General features: G+C 39.8%; 1 protein-coding gene and 1 pseudogene across 1 annotated transcript; both read right to left on the minus strand.

Moving 5' to 3' along the window:
- Positions 1–1,508: 1,508 nt before the first annotated feature.
- On the minus strand, positions 1,509–8,084 carry LOC140944203 (uncharacterized). The gene is made up of 3 exons (XM_073393337.1): positions 7,767–8,084; positions 5,114–5,653; positions 1,509–4,233 (listed from the first exon to the last, which is right to left on the minus strand). The coding sequence occupies exons 1-3, from the start codon at positions 8,011–8,013 to the stop codon at positions 3,077–3,079; spliced, it is 1,944 nt and encodes a 647-aa protein (XP_073249438.1). The 5' UTR covers positions 8,014–8,084; the 3' UTR covers positions 1,509–3,076.
- Positions 8,085–13,203: 5,119 nt separating this feature from the next.
- Positions 13,204–16,184, minus strand: LOC140944490 (roundabout homolog 1-like; annotated as a pseudogene).
- Between the last annotated feature and the right edge of the window lie 2,357 nt (positions 16,185–18,541).

The following is an 18,541-nucleotide window of genomic DNA, read 5'->3' on the forward strand; positions in this document are numbered from 1 at the left end:
TGATCGAGAATTTAGTTCGTCCAAAGAGGTGTTGGAGGAAAAAGCGAAACAGCTTCGCTTGGCTGGCCGTGGTAAGCGCCCAAACAAAGCTCGGCAAGTATCAGAGGAGTAAGAAGAAATTCTCTGGATGAGCGGTAAACTCGAGGTAATAACCCAGAATCTTTATTTCAAACACATTGAACAATTCCATGAACTGTTCAGCCCGTTTCTGCAGCTTGCAAACTTTAAACACATCGAGCAAAATGTTGTTTTGACTGCACGTGTGATGATAATTGCAGCATTTGAATAATTTATTTTTGCACGTATTTTACGCGGGTTGACTCCCTCTTAAAGAGATTTTAAAGCTATCTCGCAATTTTTTCATGAATATTATTAATAAGTAATCACATAATTTTTCTCGTGCAATTTGGAATAAATAAGCACTCGTAAATTTTTTCAAAGACCACAAATTGCACTCGCCCTACGGGCTCGTGCAATTTTGTTAGCCTTTGAAAAAATTTACTCGTGCTTATTTATTCCAAATTGCACTCGAAATTATATGATTACCTGTACTTATTATTCAAGAAAAAAAACACAAAATATGCTCTCAATTTAAGGCCTAGGGGATAATATCTCTTTGTTATGAGTACTTAACCTTATCTAAGACACGTTTACTTATAAATTCATGATGACCGTTGGGAAGGCATTTCTAAAAGGGCCTTTTTACAAGGGGACCCCAGGTAGGTGGGTAACCCGCTTAGGTGGGGTAACCCGCCTGTCCATATAATGTCGCATTTTAATTTGATCGCGTTTACATGATAGGTGGGGTAACTCGCTGCGGGTTACCTCACCTACCTGGGGTCCCCCACCTATATGTAAAAAGGCCCTAAATTTGATCAACTTCAACTTTCTAACCGAAATAGCTAAAGTTTACGCGCAATATGTTTAGCGAATTATAGTCTTCACTCGCAAGGTCATAATCGATGGGTATTTTCTAGCCAGGGTTTGTTTAGAAATGGAGATTCTAGTGGAACTATATATCGAAGCAAGGCGCACCGTGTCTTGAAAAACAGAACCTAAAAAGGCGGCTCTTTAATTATGTACATGTCTTGTTACTTCTTATACTGCTTCTCATTATTAGTTTAGAGTCAATAAAAATCTGTGAATGACATTTAGCCCAGCTGCTGATAAACACTAAAGCTGCGTGCAAAAGAACGCAACATTATTGTTGACCAAAAACTCCCAACCTTGTTGGATGTTACATGTTGCGTCCTTATGCACACTCTGTTGCATGTTGTGGGATGTTGTTGCGCAAAGTTTGATTTTGGCCAAACTTTTAGCCCCGTGAAAACGTACGCAACATTGTTGGGAGTTGTTGCGTCCGTTTGCGCGTCGCTTTAGGGCTTGTTTACATGGAGGTGGGGGACCCCAGGTAGGTGAGGTAACCCGCTTAGGTGGGGTAACCCGCCTGTCCATATAATCTCTCATATTAATTTGATGACGTTTACATGATAGGTGGGGTGACCTGCCAAATGTTACCTCACCTAGCTGGGGTCCCCCAGCTCCATGTAAACAGGTCCTTAGGAGCCACTGAAACCTTGCCTTTTTTCTCAGTTTATTTGGCTATAGTAATACTGTTTATTAAGCTCTAACGTCCTAGATCAGGTAAGTAAGTGTGACCATTCAAATGAAAATCACTTAGCAAACAAATGGCTTATTTACTCCGAGCGAAGCGAGGCTCCGAAGGCGCCTCGCCTCGCGTACTCTCTGAGTAGCCTATGAATAGGCTCCAGTAGTAACCTGGTGAGATAGTAAAAAATTAGTAAATAGTATTTGACCACAGCATTTGCATTCGCACTTACAGTAGCGCTGCCTGACAACCCTACATTGCACCCTGACGTCACAACTTGATAACAACAACAACGAGCTTTGTTTAGGAATCAAAATTTCAACACAGGGCAATTACGTTACTTTGATAATAATTTGTCACGAACATCCAAACAAGCTGAAATATATTTTATGAATTGTATATTGATAAAGTAATTAGAAGAGTTCATCAGTTCATTGATCAAACCGCTTAAAGGTAATTGGGTAATATTTGGAATCAGAGTCTTGACTTTATAGTAAAATTTATTGCTACTCATAAAGTATGTAGGACATTGAAAAAGAAAGTGAACTTCGTCTTCTACTACATTGCACCCACAAATTGACACAAAAAGGGGAATGCCTATTATCCTTCGTAGTTTGATTGTATCTGCCTATTTCAATCATTAGTTTGTGATTGCTTATTCGTAGTTTTACTAAAGCCCTTCTCCCAGCTGTTCCTCTTGTTAAGTCTAAGTAACTAGAGGAGGTATGATCGGTTTTAAAAGATCTATCAAATTCAAGTATTTGAGAATGTTGAAGGGTGTTTTACCAATCTAAGATATATTCCTGTTTCATTGAACTTACATAGCTTTTGACCATATGATAGTTATATCTAATGAATCAGGGTCAAAGTCAGGAAGCTTAAAGTATTCTGACATATTCATTAAATGAGAGTGGAAGCTATTTTTGCCATTAGATTATTTCGAATTATTTAGTTGATAACGTCAAATTCGGACACTCAAAAGATCTAAAGAAATATTAGCACCTCGAGTTTCTTTCTCGCTGTGCGATCAAAAGTATTCATTGATTATGTGCTTGCGAGTGAAGCTATAATTCGCTAAATATATTGGGCGTAAACTTTAAATAAATTGGTCGCGCGTTGATCGCCACCTCTTTGCAAATCAGTTTTTAGAGGCTATACCTTTTCATAAAACTGGATTTATCCAGTTAAACACTCTACCTCTTCCTATCAATATAACCCGCGTTTTAGTAGCTATCGCAAAGAGGTATGTGAAAGGGGTAGTAGCTATTGCAAATCCGAACCTACAACATATTTTAACTACCATTCCGGATAAAAGTACATGTAAAATACTATACACCAGTCTCTGATTTCTTTAAAGCTGTGATCGATTGATTTTTAACACAATTTTTACTTAAGAGTATCAATCTCTTGTCTTTAACCATAAGCTATACCTCACATCCAGGCCGTGTTTATAACGCAGCAAGTTAATCATGCCTGTCCATAACATTTGAGTTTTCCTAAAGTGTGATAACCTTCCTCTTGTGAATCATCCAAGTCTCCCAGTCTGATCTGAGTCACAGGAAGAGCAGACTTGTCTGTCAGTAAGCCGCTGTCCTCTCTCCAGCCGCTGCCACCGTTGTAACAATTACACTTTTTACTATTAGAGCAGGAGTTTGTCACTCCGCATGCGCACATGTTATTTTGGCCTCTAGCTCCACCCCAGTAGTTCATACGTGTTCCGTCACGTGACACCCACCATGCATAATTATCACCTGGTAATCTTGAAATAAAAGCTATGTCATTTTTGCATTCAAACTTGATAAACTGTTCACAGTTCTCTGAGACTCGAGTGAGTGCTGCCAACTGAGCTGTGCTAACTCCATTGTAAGTCACATCTTTCCTGTAACAACCTGCAGTACCACATCCAGGAATGTTAGCAACATGGGTTCTACTCTCACTGTCGTGACTTATGACTGTCACGCCAACTCCTCCCTTGTCACTCATATCACAATACACACTGAACGGAGCCACGCCTCCTTTGCCATCTGGGTCAATAACATAATTACCTGAAGAGCTTCCACTGTAGCCTGATTTTATACTGCTACAGGCCGAAGGTTTGTTGTACACTTCAACAACAGAAGTAGTCTCGACAGAACGAAGTGCGTTCTTGGCCACGCAAGTGTATGTTCCGGCATCGTTTGTAGCCACGCTCCTGAGGAGCAAAGTTCCATTTGAATAAATCAAGTGGCTGTGAGGTAAGCCTTTTCCAGTTCTCTTCCACGTGATCTCAGTGTTACCTTGAGCGGCACAGTTTAACAACAAGTTGCGTGACTGTGTTACAGTAACTTTACGGGGAGGAGTAAGGGTAAATGTGAGCCTGTCAATCACTATTAACTGAGAAACAACGGAGTCCTGTCCGAGAAAATTCTTTGCTGAACACACGTAATCACCCTTGTCAGTTTTAGCTATGTTACGAATTGTCAAGTTTCCATCGGTTGCTGAAGTCTTCCCTTTAGGCAAGGAACCAAACGCTCTCCGCCACGTAATCGTTGGTATTGGAAGACCTGTAGCTTTACATTGCAACCTCACGTTTTCCCCTACTTCAGCTACAAAAGACGAAGGTTTTTGAGTGATTAAGGCAGCAACTGTAAAGTAATGAAAAAATATAATAAGCCAAGAAAATAAAAAAAGTTACAAGTAAAAAGAGAGGACTCTGGGGAAACGTCTCCGAGAACCCTCGGATTACATTGGAGTCGAACCTAGAATCTACCGATAACAGTTTCGGTCGCATTATTTTCTCCGAAGCAATGTTACAGGGCACGATTCTCAACGATAATTTTCATTGCAATACGGCTTTGCAACATTGCGAGGAAATTTCTTCGAATTGTTCCAACATTGCTGCCTTAAAAATCATCGTTGCAAATCGTCTTGCGTAGAATTCCCCTTATACAGTTAGGTATATAGGACACTATAGTCGAAGTTGTATTTATAGCCTGTTGTGACCTTTTTTACCGAATGTTGTCACTTGTTGAACAATTTCTTATTTGAGCGTTGGGGAGCCTGTGCCTCCCATAAGGCGTAGCGGTCTTAGAACGAACACGAGGAGAATGAATCGCCATGTTTGATGTTGTTTTTATCAACTCTACTGCGAATTTCCAAAAGCTCCTACATAATGTAAGTTCTCTAGTTGGAAGCAACGGAAGTTTAGCATTTGAAATTCCCGTGGTTACTTGCTGCTTGTATATTTTCGTTTTAGCGAATCGTGCAAAGGTTTAGCCCAATTACCGCTCTATTCGCTAAAAACAGCCATTATTGACGAGACTCATCACCAAAATCATCATCATCATTACTAGCTTATGGACAGTGGGATATTAATAATTGTTCATGGGGAATTTAACAGACATCGTTGACTATTAATACGCCTAATTTTAGGGTGAAAGTATATCTTGTAATGGAATTTGATTTCTCATTAATAGCTTCTGATCCATGAATTTTCCAATAAGTGACAAACGAGGAGCATGTTACCTTGGACAGTTAACGTGGCCGATTTTTTTATTAATCCAAGAATGTTGCTTGCTACGCACGTGTACACTCCACCATCTTGTGACGTCACATCCTTAATCATTAAACCTCCACGAGACTGTACGATTCGTTTGTCGGCTGGAAGACTGGTATTCTCTTTAAGCCATGTAATTTGAGGAACAGGATTTCCTTTAACCTCACACTGCAGTGAAGCTACATCAGTTTCGTTTACCACCGTGGAAACTGGGGATGGCACAATAGAAGGAGCTGAGATGGATTCACCAGGATGGCCCTTAGGTCCTTGTGGGCCCTGATCGCCTCTAGTTCCAGGAGGCCCCTGATCTCCCTGAGAACCTTTAGGCCCCTGTGGTCCCTGGGGCCCAGGCGGACCATGCTTGCCTGGGGGACCAGGCCTGCCTCGGCGTCCCCTGATTCCTTTCGGACAATAAATTGTACAGGCCATTGGAATTTCTTTCCTGGTGAAGGTTTCACTGGCGTTTGAATCCTTGTTTTGCACATGGCGTTTTCGACGGATGTGTGCATCTGAAATGTAATGTAATCAGCAAATCAGTTCGTTGAGAGCAAGGGCCTCAATCTTCAAAAAAGGTAAAAGTAAAGGCGCACACGAGCCAAAGTCCCAAAGGGCCGGAGCATATCCCGGCTTTTTTTTTTAGCATGAAGCATGCCTAGGAGTATTGCTAGTCCATCGCAGCGTTACCCCCATGTGAGCAGCATGTCGCCAGTGCCTACTTTCATTTCGTAAACGGTCGTTGCCATTTTTCACGGTCGATGCGACCATTGGTGACCAAGCCTTTACTCATTATGTTTGTAATATATTCCCCTTAAGATCCTCTCTTGATTCCCTGGATTAAGTTACAATAAGGCAAATAATACGTTTTTGAATAGTGTTAGAAAGAACGACATTGAAGCCCAAGTTGAATTTACGTTGAAAATTATGGAAAGGGCTAGGGTCACCTGTTATTGATGTAACATCAGAAAAACAGTTTGCTAGTGTATGTAATTAATTTTTTTCGGGATTTTGACGGATCGGTGTGGTAGTGTAGTGGAAAGGGAGAGAGATTAGGATACTAAAGGTCCGGGTTCGAGGTCCAGGTTGGACTCTGGGTTGCGATTTTCGTTTTTATTCACTGATAAAAACGCTTCAAAAAGTTTCTGAAGGTTGATTTCCACTGCCCCGTTTTTGGCTAGGCACGTTAACGTACGTAAATTTTAATCACGTAAATAAAATAGAGAAAAGATAAAAAGTGCTGAGATTAAACGAGAAGTTAAGCGAGGTTCAACTGTTACGCTTATGAGCGACCTTTCATGCATTGCCTCTATTTTATTTGCGAACGTAAATTTTACTCACGTACGCACATAAAAATTACGCGACCCTGAAAATCAACCCTAAGAGTCTTAAAAATGGCAGCGACCGTTTACGAAAGGAACGCGCCCGGGGGGGGGGGGGGGGGGGGGGGTTAATCAACCAATTTTTTTTCGGGGAGGCTCCGCCCCGAGGCTCAACCCCTTCAGCCCATTTATGTATCATTTTTTTTACGAAAAAGGGACCCCTTTCCTGTTGACAAATGGTACCCCTTTCACATACCTTGTCTAGAACTTTGCATACTTTTTAACTACTGTAAATGCACTGCCTTTTAAATAGGAATCAATCACAAAAAAGAACGTTTTCTCGACTTTATAAAGCCATAAAATTCATCTGTTAGCTCTTTTAGGCCCTTCCACAGACCCAAATGACAGATTCTCCTGCCCTTTCGTATACTTCAACGAGTAAAATCCCAACCCTTTCGTATATACCTGAGGCCTGAAAAAGATACCCCTTTCGGGCGGAGCCTACCCGTATAGGCCATTATAGGGAGTACTTCCCCCGGGGAACTGGGTCGCCGGTACCAGTTTGTTTGAGGAAACAACGCGACTTGAATCCCGGACCTCCAGATCCTTAATCTTCATTGGCAAACACAAATTCAACTCTAATACTTCACTTATCATTGAGGTGATTTGGGCCACGGCTAATATAAAGGTTTATGATTACTCTCTCAAGTTCTGCTGGTAAGCCATGCCCACAGCGCCCTCCCCCCCCCGACACATACACATTCAACCCTCTTTCATTCTCCTACGTTACGTAGTCTTAAAGAATGGTTCCTTAGGATGTAACACTTTTTTTTTGTGGAAAGATCAGCTGCTGGTGTTCCTTGTTTTGTTTCGTGCGATGTGGGCCTTAGAAGAATTTAATCAGTCTGACAGAGATTCAGATAAACAGGAAGTGTTAATCAAATCCTTCCTAAATGCAACCGCCTCACCTTTACGGGAATAGTGCTGAATGACAGTAACTTCCTTTTCCCTTCTCTTTCAAAAGAGCGCGCAAAGCGAGCAAAAAATTAATTAGGAGTACTGCCGCTTTAATTTGATCAGCACGTATGAACCGAGTCAGAGTTGACCTCGCGTAAGAGGCACTTCAGTTTGTCATTTCCCTTAATTAGTGAGCCAAAAATTGCAATCACCTTTTTCTTAAATGAGCTTAAATGATTCAATTTTATTTTAAATTAATTAGTCTTTTGATTCTTCTTTAAACTGCATATGGATGTTAAAAATTGAGAAAAATTGAAGACGATGGATAATTTAATAAGAATGCAATTACCTGTAGGTGATCCGCTCTGCAACATCTTCAACACAGAATCGATGGTTTTTTCATGACCATCGACTACTTTTCGCAGCTCGATGCTGTCTTCTCTCTCTTGATTTAAAACTTGAAGCATTTGACGATGAACATAAAGTTCGATCTCGACGTGAATCAGCGCCACGAAACAAATTGCGAGAGTGACTGAAAATATCGCGGATGAAAATTGCGAGGGGTGAGAGACTTGAGGTGTCTTTGATTTCTCCATGAACAGTTGATCAGATAGAAAACGAGTGCTAAAACGCTGATGAATTTTAGTTCAATTGCAGCTTGGGTTGTTGTCGACAGCGGAAATGTTTTATGCCGGGTGTCGGATTTAATTTCTTCTGTTTGACCTGGTCTCCACTGACAACATTGGCTATTTTCCAAAAACCAAGAATTCGCTTAGCTGTCATCTTAGCTATTTTCATAAGCTCAATGTCAGATGTCTGGGGTCAATAACACAAGTGGCGGACGTCATCGCAGAGTGGGAGCTAAGCTTGATCAGGTGTTCAAGCCATTCACCAATTTTAAAGACGGTTTTAATTTACTGAAAAACATGTCTCTTTATTAGTAATGGCTGTTATTTCATTCAAAAGCTAATGTCGTGTTTGTTTTGTCAGTTGGAGAAAGAACTTGCGGATTGATGATGATGATTGTGATGATTTTTATCATACCCCTGCTCTATAAAAATTACGAAAGCGAGACGATAGGAAAGGAACACTGCTATTTATTATAATTGTACTGTAATTGAGGGTAAGACCTCGAGGTACTTCCGTCGTCTGATAATTTCCATCAGAAATATGTAAAATGAAATTTCAAAAGTTCCGCATCTACTGTTTTTCTTTTTTACAAAGTTCCGGGCATTTCTATTTTGATTTGGCGAGAGGGACTGAAGAGGCTCAAGTGTTTGGCAGGCACAAAACTGAAATGGGAGGGGAGGGGAGGGAGAGAAAAGCACAAAAGGCAAACTTTAAAGGAAGGCCCTTTCCTTCTCTCCCCAATCTCCTCTCCCTTTTCCTTCCTTTCCTCTCCCCTTTCGACGCCTGCTACGCAGCAACGGTTAACGCCTGGTCAATTTCTAACAGTCCTCTTTTCATGAAAAGAAAAAAGTTGTTTTGTATTAAAATCACTGGGCGACTGTACAAGGTTAAGGTAATTGAACAGCTTGGAAGCTCACCTCAGTGAAAACCGATTCAACAAAGCTCCTACGATCAACAGCGCTGTGTTTATTAACAGCAACGATTTGACAAGTAAGCAACTAAAATGTACATAAGGGTCTCTTGTAATAAGCGATTCCATTCTGTTTTAATATATGCGGGGATATCTAATGGTAGTTTGGTCAAGAAACCAAAGCTGAAACGGCTATATATACTTTTACATGAGGATGTACAGTTATAACCAAAACCAAGTAAAAACTTCGAATCGAACGGAACCAAAAAGTTACTTGAATTTCGGGCATGAAAACACGTTGATTTACCACTCACACAGTAAAAGTTTTAGGTACAGGAAAACCCGTTTTTAGGGGTTACTTAAACTTCCCAATTTTCACTCCAAATCTTGGGTGATTTTTGCTCCTGAAAAAGAGTTCCTTAAACTTCTTTTTGGAGTTAAAATAACTCCCAAAAAAATAACTCCACTGTAAGGAGCTAAGGACGGTGCCCACTAATGGGAAGTATTTTTTCCCAGATAATGACTATGTGAGACAAGTAGATCATATCAGGGGTTATTGAAATCCAAAAAGAAAACTGGGGGTAACCACGCACTTTTCAGAGATAACTGCGCTTCAATATGGAGAAAAACGCTGAATAGGCGTTTTTTAAAAAAATGATAAAAAGTTATTTTTTCCCAAAATTTGAGAGTGTACACGTGAACTGGCACAAATGCAATGATAATTGTAACAAGGTTTCAAAATAGGCAACAAATGATAACATAACAACTGCTCTTTATACGTCGTTTTTTGAAATGAGCACAGCTGGGAAGTTATCAGCAGTTACCCCTCTCCACGCGTTTGCCTCAAAAATAGTGTAAACGACATTTTCCCCGAACCAAAAACTGATCGTTTGCGGAGTAGGCTTATTACTTTCATTTGGTAAGATAAAAAGTTGGGGTTACCACCCGTTTTTAGAAGTTAAATTGGTTAGTTTCGACCTTAACTTAATCGCTTTGGGGGTTATTTACAATTTTCCCCATCCCCTCCCCGGTCAGTTTCACTATTGCTTCACTCAACGCGGAGTACTCTGGGATATCCACAATGGCTGCTAATAGTCAAAGAAAACAACAACACACGAAGGAGAGCAAAAACAGAAAGTGAAGCAAGAGATTTCATGGACTTTAAGGAAAACAAATTATACTATTTCATTCAACTGAAGCTTCTCCGTCTCAAACATTTAACAAAAATGTTTGGAGAAGAGCAATCTCCAAGGTATTAGAGATTACTTGCAGCGAACATAGAGTAGTATGTCGAGCTCAAGATCCACGGCTGGTGCTGTAAACAAACTACTGCCGTGTAGTGGAAAATAGTCAACAGGGACTCTAAGACGGGTACCCCTTCAATCGTTTTCTTACCTGTACATGTCCTCAAGATTTTTGAACTGTAGATGTAATATGGATTGTAAACCTTCTATCGTTTTTTTATCATTTTACCGGGTACCTCGATCGAATATGTTATTAAACTTGCATACATTCAATGAGCTTATATCTGTGCTTTGCGATTTCAAGCTTTGTCACAAGTGTCATATGACATAAATGATTTGCATAGACTCAAGTTCCATACATGAGCTCTCTTTTAAAAAAGCTGAATAGTGTGAAAGCAGTTGTACCGAATGCGTTTGTACCCTCATATGTGCACTGGGCTATAATGATCATTTTATATATTTCGTTTTGATTGTTTTTTTACTGTAGCATTCTGTGTCATGATCATTCACTATTTTTCGTTTCTAAATGTTAATTTTAGACTTAACAGTGTCTGTTAAACCTAAGAAAGTATTAGAATGGAAATACTTCAGTTTATTTCACCTTCCGTCTTTAGTTTGCAAACAGCCAAATGGCAGCTATGTCTAAATGTCCAGATTATGTGTGGCGTGAAATTGAACTTTAAGAAATACTATCTACACGACAAGCTGCCAATGAGTCAATAATTTTAATGCTTAGTAATGCCAAAATGCTTAAATAACAATGATAATAGTGAAAAGCATAACAATTTTTTTATCATTTTTTCAACGATGAAAGCGTTTCCTTTGCGGTCCGCAACTATTTTTGAAGCTGCGATCTCAGCAATCCAAACAATCTTGTGATAGTTTTTTTTCTTGTTTGTTCAACTAATAAAAACCTCGGACTCTCAATAAAAGGAACATCTGTATGTACTCGAATGCTTGAAGTCTATCTTCTGGTGAATAATTACATAAAATCTTACGAAATTAAAGAAATGTTCGGGAAAGTGTTTATAGCCGATTAGTCGATAAAACGCGAAGGACGCGAGTGAAAGGAAAGCTTGCAGTTTCTCGATTAAGCGCAGGACTTAGAGCTATTTTCCTTCTGATTTACTGATCCATGCCTATTAAGGGATTTTTTAATACCCAAGCCCTAAGCGTAACTTCTTGAAGCAATAACTGTTCATGTTTTAGAATTGACTTTTGTTTGACTATAAAAATGTTCGGTCAAATCGATCATACGTAGAAATAGCAAAATGCGCATACTTCTTCGGTTTTCAAAGCACTGACAAGGTAAATAGAAATTATTTTTCATCTGTTGAAAAACGACGCATCTTTTCCACAAGAAATAACTAGAATCTCCCAGACTTACAGGAGACAAAACCAGTCCGCGTGTCCTGCGTGTTGCGCATTTCTTTCGCGCCGCGCGCGACTACCTTGGCATGCGCAGAAAATGTGCGCAGTAACAATAGTGGGCACCGTCCTTAAATTAACCCCACCAGAGGAGTTATTATAACTCCTTGAAAATTACTAGGCAGAATGCTAGAAACCGTGTCATCATCGCTATGTTAGACAAATTATAACTTTCACTTCCCTGAGGGTACATAAGTTTTGGACATTTTGGACTGATTACTAGAAATCTAGGGAAACTGAAGGCTATATAATTATTCTGATTGTTTAGTTTTTCAGCGAGTGCAGTTATACAATGCCTACTGGTAGCTGGACCATGTGAAGAGCAGGTTTAATTTAGATTTTTATCTAGTTAACGAATCATTTCCTAACGGTACAGACAGCAATTCATCCACGATTTGAAGAAATCCTTGTGGAATATTCAGTTCCCGGAAATAGCGAAAAAAATAACCAAAGGATCTAGCCTAATAAAGATTCAATAGGCCCCCTCGTCCATTTACTGTGACCGTGAACTGTAATGGGACCTGTGATATTTAGATAAGTAATGAGGGACGTTCTATACCAGTGTGAAAGAAATGTGGCAAGTACGTGTGCGTGCTTCGACAGTGTGAAGTGATTGAGACGATTTTAAGAAGGGCAAGACGATTTATTTAAAAGAGACATTTACAATTTAAAAATTTTTCAATAACTGCGTTTTAACTGTAAAATCTTTTTCCGTTTCCTCCACGTACAGTTCTTATATTTCTGCCTTTGTTTTCTCTCTTCCTTCTTTTTTCTTCCTCTCCACTTTCTCCGTCTTTTCTCTTTGTCTTTCTTCTGTTTGTTTAATTTCAGATTTCCTCTACTTTTTATACTCCACCGCGTTAACTTATCTGACTGTATAGGTGTTCGTTATTAACATGCTATTACAATAAGGGACAGTAGATGTAAATTAAAAGAAACCCAGGTCAAGGTGGAGACAAGACTGCCATCTCCGAGCCATAAACTACTGATTTAGCTGGTTTCAGAAAGATAAACTGTTGCTATATAAATATGTCAGCATTCCATCTCCCCCCCCCCCCCCCCAAAAAAAATACAAGCTAGTTAATTAAAAGATGTTCGTCTTAATCAGTTCGTATATTTGAGTAATTTGACAGTTTCTAGAACCTAAAAAATTTTTGTCTATACCAAAAAAATGACGCATTTAGTCCTGTAACACCTAGAAGCGCATCGTTTGAGTAAGAGGGAAAAGAGTTCATTTTAGATAATTGTGGGCTTATTTACCTTAGTTATTCTATAGATCAAACGATACAAATAGGAAGTTTAAATCAAGAAGTTACTGATCTCCATATTATAATTATAGGTTCACGACCCCGTAGTGCATGATGCAAAGAACTTTAGAACAAAACCTTAAATATTTCAGAAATGAAGACTCGATGCTCTAGTTTATTGCAGTTCTTGAAAGTAATTAAAAGCTGATTCTTATTCTTTCTAACCGATGTTCAAAAAAGTCCCCTTTTTAGTTAGTGAATTTAAAAAAGTTATTTTCTGCTTAACTAAGAAAGTTCGATGACATATATGTTATTCAATATGCCATCTAGGATCTAGGTTTCTGGGCGTTTAAAAACGATCCACCATCGGACAAGCTTCTCATGAAGCATGGATGTCTTATCTTTACAGAAATAATTTGCGCCGAAGTAACTACTGGTCCGAAGCTTATTCCTTTTGACAAACGGGCCGTGTTTGTAGCAAAGCAAGTTCATTAAGCTTGTCCATAACATTTGAGTTTGCCTAGTGTGTGATAACCTTCCTCTTGTGATTGGTCAAAGTCGCCCAGTCTGATCTGAGTCACAAGTAAAGCGGACTTATTTGTCATCAGACCGCTGTCCTCTCTCCACCCACCGGCACTGTTGTAACAATTACACTTCTTACCATTAGAGCACGAGTTTATAACTCCGCATGCACACATGTTTTTGTACCCTGTAGCTCCACCCCAGTAGTTCATGCGTGTTCCGTTACGTGACACCCACCTGGCACCATTCTGCTGTATAAATATAACATCATTATTGCATTCAAACTTGATAAACTGTTCACATTTCTGTGAGACTCGAGCGAGTGAGGCCAACTGAGCTGTGCTAACTCTAGTGTAGGTCACATTTTTACTGTAACAACCTCGACACTGATATGCATATCCACTCACATGTGTCCTACTCTCACCGTCGTGACTTATGACTGTCACGCCAACTCCTCCCCTGTCACTCATATCACAACACACACTGAACGGGGTCACGCCTCTTTTGCCATCAGGGTCAATAATATAATTACCTGAAGTTTTTTCTCTGCAGCTTGATTTTAAACCGCTACAGGATGTGGGTTTACGTTTGGGCACTTCGACAACAGATGATGCTTCAATAGACCGCAGCGAATTTTTCGCTATGCATGTATACGAACCAGCATCATTTGGAGAAAGGTTTGTCAGAAGCAAGGTTCCGTTTGGATAAACAACATGATTTTGAGACATTTGTTTACCCACTCTTTTCCAGACGATCTCTATTGACCCCTGAGCTGTGCAATGTAAGGCCTCTTTGCAAGATTCTAAGACAGTTACTTTTTTGAGAGGGATTAGGATGAATTGCAGCCTGTCAATCACCATCACCACAGCGACAGCGGAGTCATCTCCAAGGACATTCTTTGCTGAGCATGCGTAAGTCCCACTATCTGCTTTAGTTATACTGCGGATACTCACTCACGACAGGTTTCAATTGACTATTGAGCTTCTCTTCACCGGGAACTTGCTGAACACTTTCTGCCAGGTGACCCTTGGTACAGGCAACCCAACAGCTTTACACTGCAGGTTCACCTTTTTGTCTTTCTTCCACTGTGATCGATGATGGTTTATGAGTGATCAAGGCGCGGACTGTAAAACAGAAGCAGCTTTGACATTAGAGACATGTAAAAGTACCAAGGGTGATTAACTCATTATGAAAACTGATCGATGGTGTAATCGCATAATGACTTTGTGAGCATTATATGTTGAAACTACACCTTTTTACAATGACTTAGCCATTTTTCGTGCGATGATTGGTTGAGACCTATTGTCAATGGGATAATAAACCATGCAAATGATCTAATGGTGGTGCAATTTTTTACCCTTTCAATTCTCTCTCGCGCGATTTTCTGTGAAAGTTTTTGCATGAAACAAACGGACAAGTGTTTTCCTTAGTCTAAATTCTCATCGACCACAGAAATGACCACAAAATGGTCATAACTTTGCATTTCTATGGTCAATAAGAGAATAAACCAAAAAGATTGTTTTCGAGAAAAAGTAATTGTATATTAAAACAAACGAACAACAGTTTTCCTTAGTCTGTATTCTTATCGACTATAGAAATGATCACAAAATGGTCACAACTCTGCATTTCTATGGTCGATTAAAGAATAGACCAAAACATTGTTGTCGAATTATTAAGTGTATTAAAATCATTAAGTATTCTTTTAAATAATACGTCAAATTTAACCCAATGTGTTTGAACACATTATCACCACATTATTATGTAAGATAAGGACAAAGATTTGATGCGGGGAGTGTTTTCTCTGGAGGCTTAAGTAAGGTAACAGGACGATAAATTAGATAATACCCCTCTTAGGAACCGTGGATACAAGACTGTCCTGGCTTGGTTTTTTTTACCGTTTAGGACATCAGTAACGTGTTGGGTGATTATCCCTTGAAGATAACCCGTTAGCTCATTTGGATAAACACGTTTTCAAAGGTCATCAAGACCTCATTGCAGCAAAGAAGACGATACGTTAGCTTGCAGATGACTTTTATTTTTTACTTTCGTTGAGTACGTTTTGATATCTCTGATTTGGCTGTATTTTTTAAAAAAGCATAGGTCATGATATATATATGTAACCTTAATTTTTGGGATTCTTTTAGGGGTCATATCGAGCAGGACCATGCCTACAGTAGGTTGGTCTCCTTTAGTGGTTTAATTTCAATTTTTTTCGACGATTAACCCTCCCCTTTCACAAGAGTGGGCAATGTTTTTGCTTACTGACTGAGCCTCTTTCCCCAAAAATCATTTCCCAGGGCCTCAGAATAAATGTCTATTCCTCACCTTGGACAGTTAACGTAGCCGATGAAGTCATCATTCCAAGAATATTTCTCGCTTTACACGTATACACTCTACGATCCTGTGACGTAACATCTTTAATCATTAATGCATCTCGTGATTGAACAATTCATTTGTCGTCGGGAAGACTTGAATTCTGCTTCAGCCACGTGACTTGAGGTGCTGGATTTCCCTTAACATCGCACTGAAATGAGGTTATACCAGTTTTCATTTACCACCATAGATACCAGAGGTGACACAATAGAAGGGGCTAAGACGGATTCACCAGGATCGCCCTTGGATCCTTGAGGGCCTTGATCGCCTTTAGATCCAGGAGGCCATTGATCTCCTTGAGTACCTGTAGGCCCCTGAGGTCCTTGAGGGCCGGGCGAACCATGCTTGCCTGGGGGTCCAGGCCGGCCTTGTCTCCCCCTGATTCCTTTGGGACAATAAATTGTACAGGCCATTTGAATTTCTTTCCTGGTGAAGGTTTTACTGGCGTTTGAATCCTTGTTTTACAGATGGCGTTTTTGACGGATATGTGCATCTGAAATGTAATGTAATCAGCAAATCAGTTCTGTTAGAGCAAGAGCCTTAATCTTCATTAAAGGTGAAGGTACTGAAAGCGAAAACGAGCCAAAGGCCAAACCGGCCAGAGCTTATCCTGGTTTCTTTAGCATGAAGCATGCCTAGAGGTATTGCTTCCCCCCCTGGAAGGGATGTTAATCCATCGCAGAGTTACGCCCAGCAGTATGTCGCCTAGTGGAGCAAAGTTCCTTGTCTAAGGAAACAACGCGACGTTCTAGGCTTGAACACCGGACCTCCAGATCCTTAATTAATCTTCATTGGCAAATATAAATTCCACTCTTTCTTCACTTATAATTGAGGTTACTCGGGCCACGTCTAACATAAAGGTTTATGATTATTCTCTCAATTTCTACTGGTAAGCCATGCCCACAGCGCCCCCCCCCCCCCCCCCCAACCCTCCCTATTCAACCCTCTTTCATTCTCCAACGTTACGTAGTTATAAGGAATGGTCCTAAGGATGTCATCCTATTTTTGTGCAAAGGTCAGCTGCTAGTGTTCCTTGTTTTGTTTAGTGCCATATGGGCCTTAGAAGAATTTGATCAGTCTGACATTTCCAGCTAAAGAGGAAGTGTTAATCAAATCCTTCCTAAATGCAACCGCCTCAGGTTTACAGGAATAGTGCTGAATAGCAATAACTTCCTTTTCCCTTCTCTTTCAGAAGAGCGCACAAAGGCGCTTCAGTTTGTCGTCTCCCTTAGAGAGCCAAAAATTGCAATCACCTTTGTCTAAAAAAGGTTGTTTTTTTCCCTGAGCTTAAATGATTCAATTTTAAAAGTTATTTTAAATTAATTTCATATGGATGTCAAAAATTGAGAAAAACTGAATACGAGGCCACAGTTTAATAAGTATGCCTTTACCTGTAGATGATCCACCCCGCAACATCTTCAAGACAGAATCGATGTTTTTTTCCTGACGATCGACTACTTTCCGCAGCTCGATGCTGTCTTCTCTCTCTTGATTTAAAACTTGAAGCATTTGACGATGAACATGAAGTTCTATCTCGACGAGAATCAGCGCCACGAGACAAATAGCGAGAGTGTCTTTGATTTCTCCATGAACAGATGATCAGATAGAAAACGGGAGCAAAATTAACCCCATCTGCAAATGAACTAAAATTCATCAACGTGTTAAGGGTTATTGTACGTCGCACTCAGTGGATACGACAGCGGAAATGTTTTATGGGTCTCGGATTTAATTTCTTCTGTTTGACGGGGTCTCCACTGATGACATTGGCTATATATTTTTCAAACAACTAAAAATTTACTTATCTGTCAGCTTAACTATGTTCAAGTAATCTTGTCCTCAATTTCAGATGTCTAGGGTCAATTAAACAGTTACGGACGTAAACTTGATCAGTTTCAGGGTTATTTGTCCAAAGCCATTCACCATATCCCAAAATTTTAATGATGGTTTTCATTTATAGTCAAAAGGTGTCTCTTTATTATTAATGGCTATTATTTAATTCAAGACCTCATGTCGTATTTGCTTTGTTAGTAGTTACTCTCGCTGGAAAGATATTGAAGCTTCGACCGATGGTGATGATGATGACATTTATCATACCCCCCTGCTCTATAAACGGGGAAATCGTGTGATCCCGGAATGAATCGTGCACGTGGCGCGGTTCTGGAAGGCTGAATCGCGGTGCAGGTCAACTGCGCTGTTTTTATTAACAATAACAGCTTTACAAGGAACCAACGAAATATACATAAATTACTGTACTTCAAAGTAATGCCAAGTAAAATAATCACAAGCGTTGAATCCTTCTCGGTTATTAACTAATACACCTTTACGTGATAAAGGGATTTCTAAGTTCTTCAACCGGTTTATGCGAGGATGGTGGTGGTTTGGTACAAAAAAAAAAAACAAAACTACTTGTACTTGGTCAAAATGTACAGATATAAAAAAAACCAAGTGAAAAAAATACTAACAGCAGGGAACCAAGAAATTTCGAAAGAAATTGCTTGAATTTCAGTGATAGAAACACTTTAAATGCAGGAAACTTTGCAATCATCGCTAAATTAATTTCTAGTTTCCTGAGGGGGGTGCATTTTTAATTGCTTTGTTTTTCCAGCGAGTGCAGCTGTACAATGAGTATGGAGCGTAGGTCATGCGTAGAGCAAGTTTTGAGGTGTTTATGTGTTTATCCACTTATCTGCTCTATACCTCCCCACTGGGGGATATTGTCAGACAATACAACATGGGCTATCATTTCTATGCTGATGATACTCAGTTGTAT

Source organism: Porites lutea, chromosome 7, assembly GCF_958299795.1.
Source record: "Porites lutea chromosome 7, jaPorLute2.1, whole genome shotgun sequence".
NCBI classification, from domain to species: domain Eukaryota; kingdom Metazoa; phylum Cnidaria; class Anthozoa; order Scleractinia; family Poritidae; genus Porites; species Porites lutea.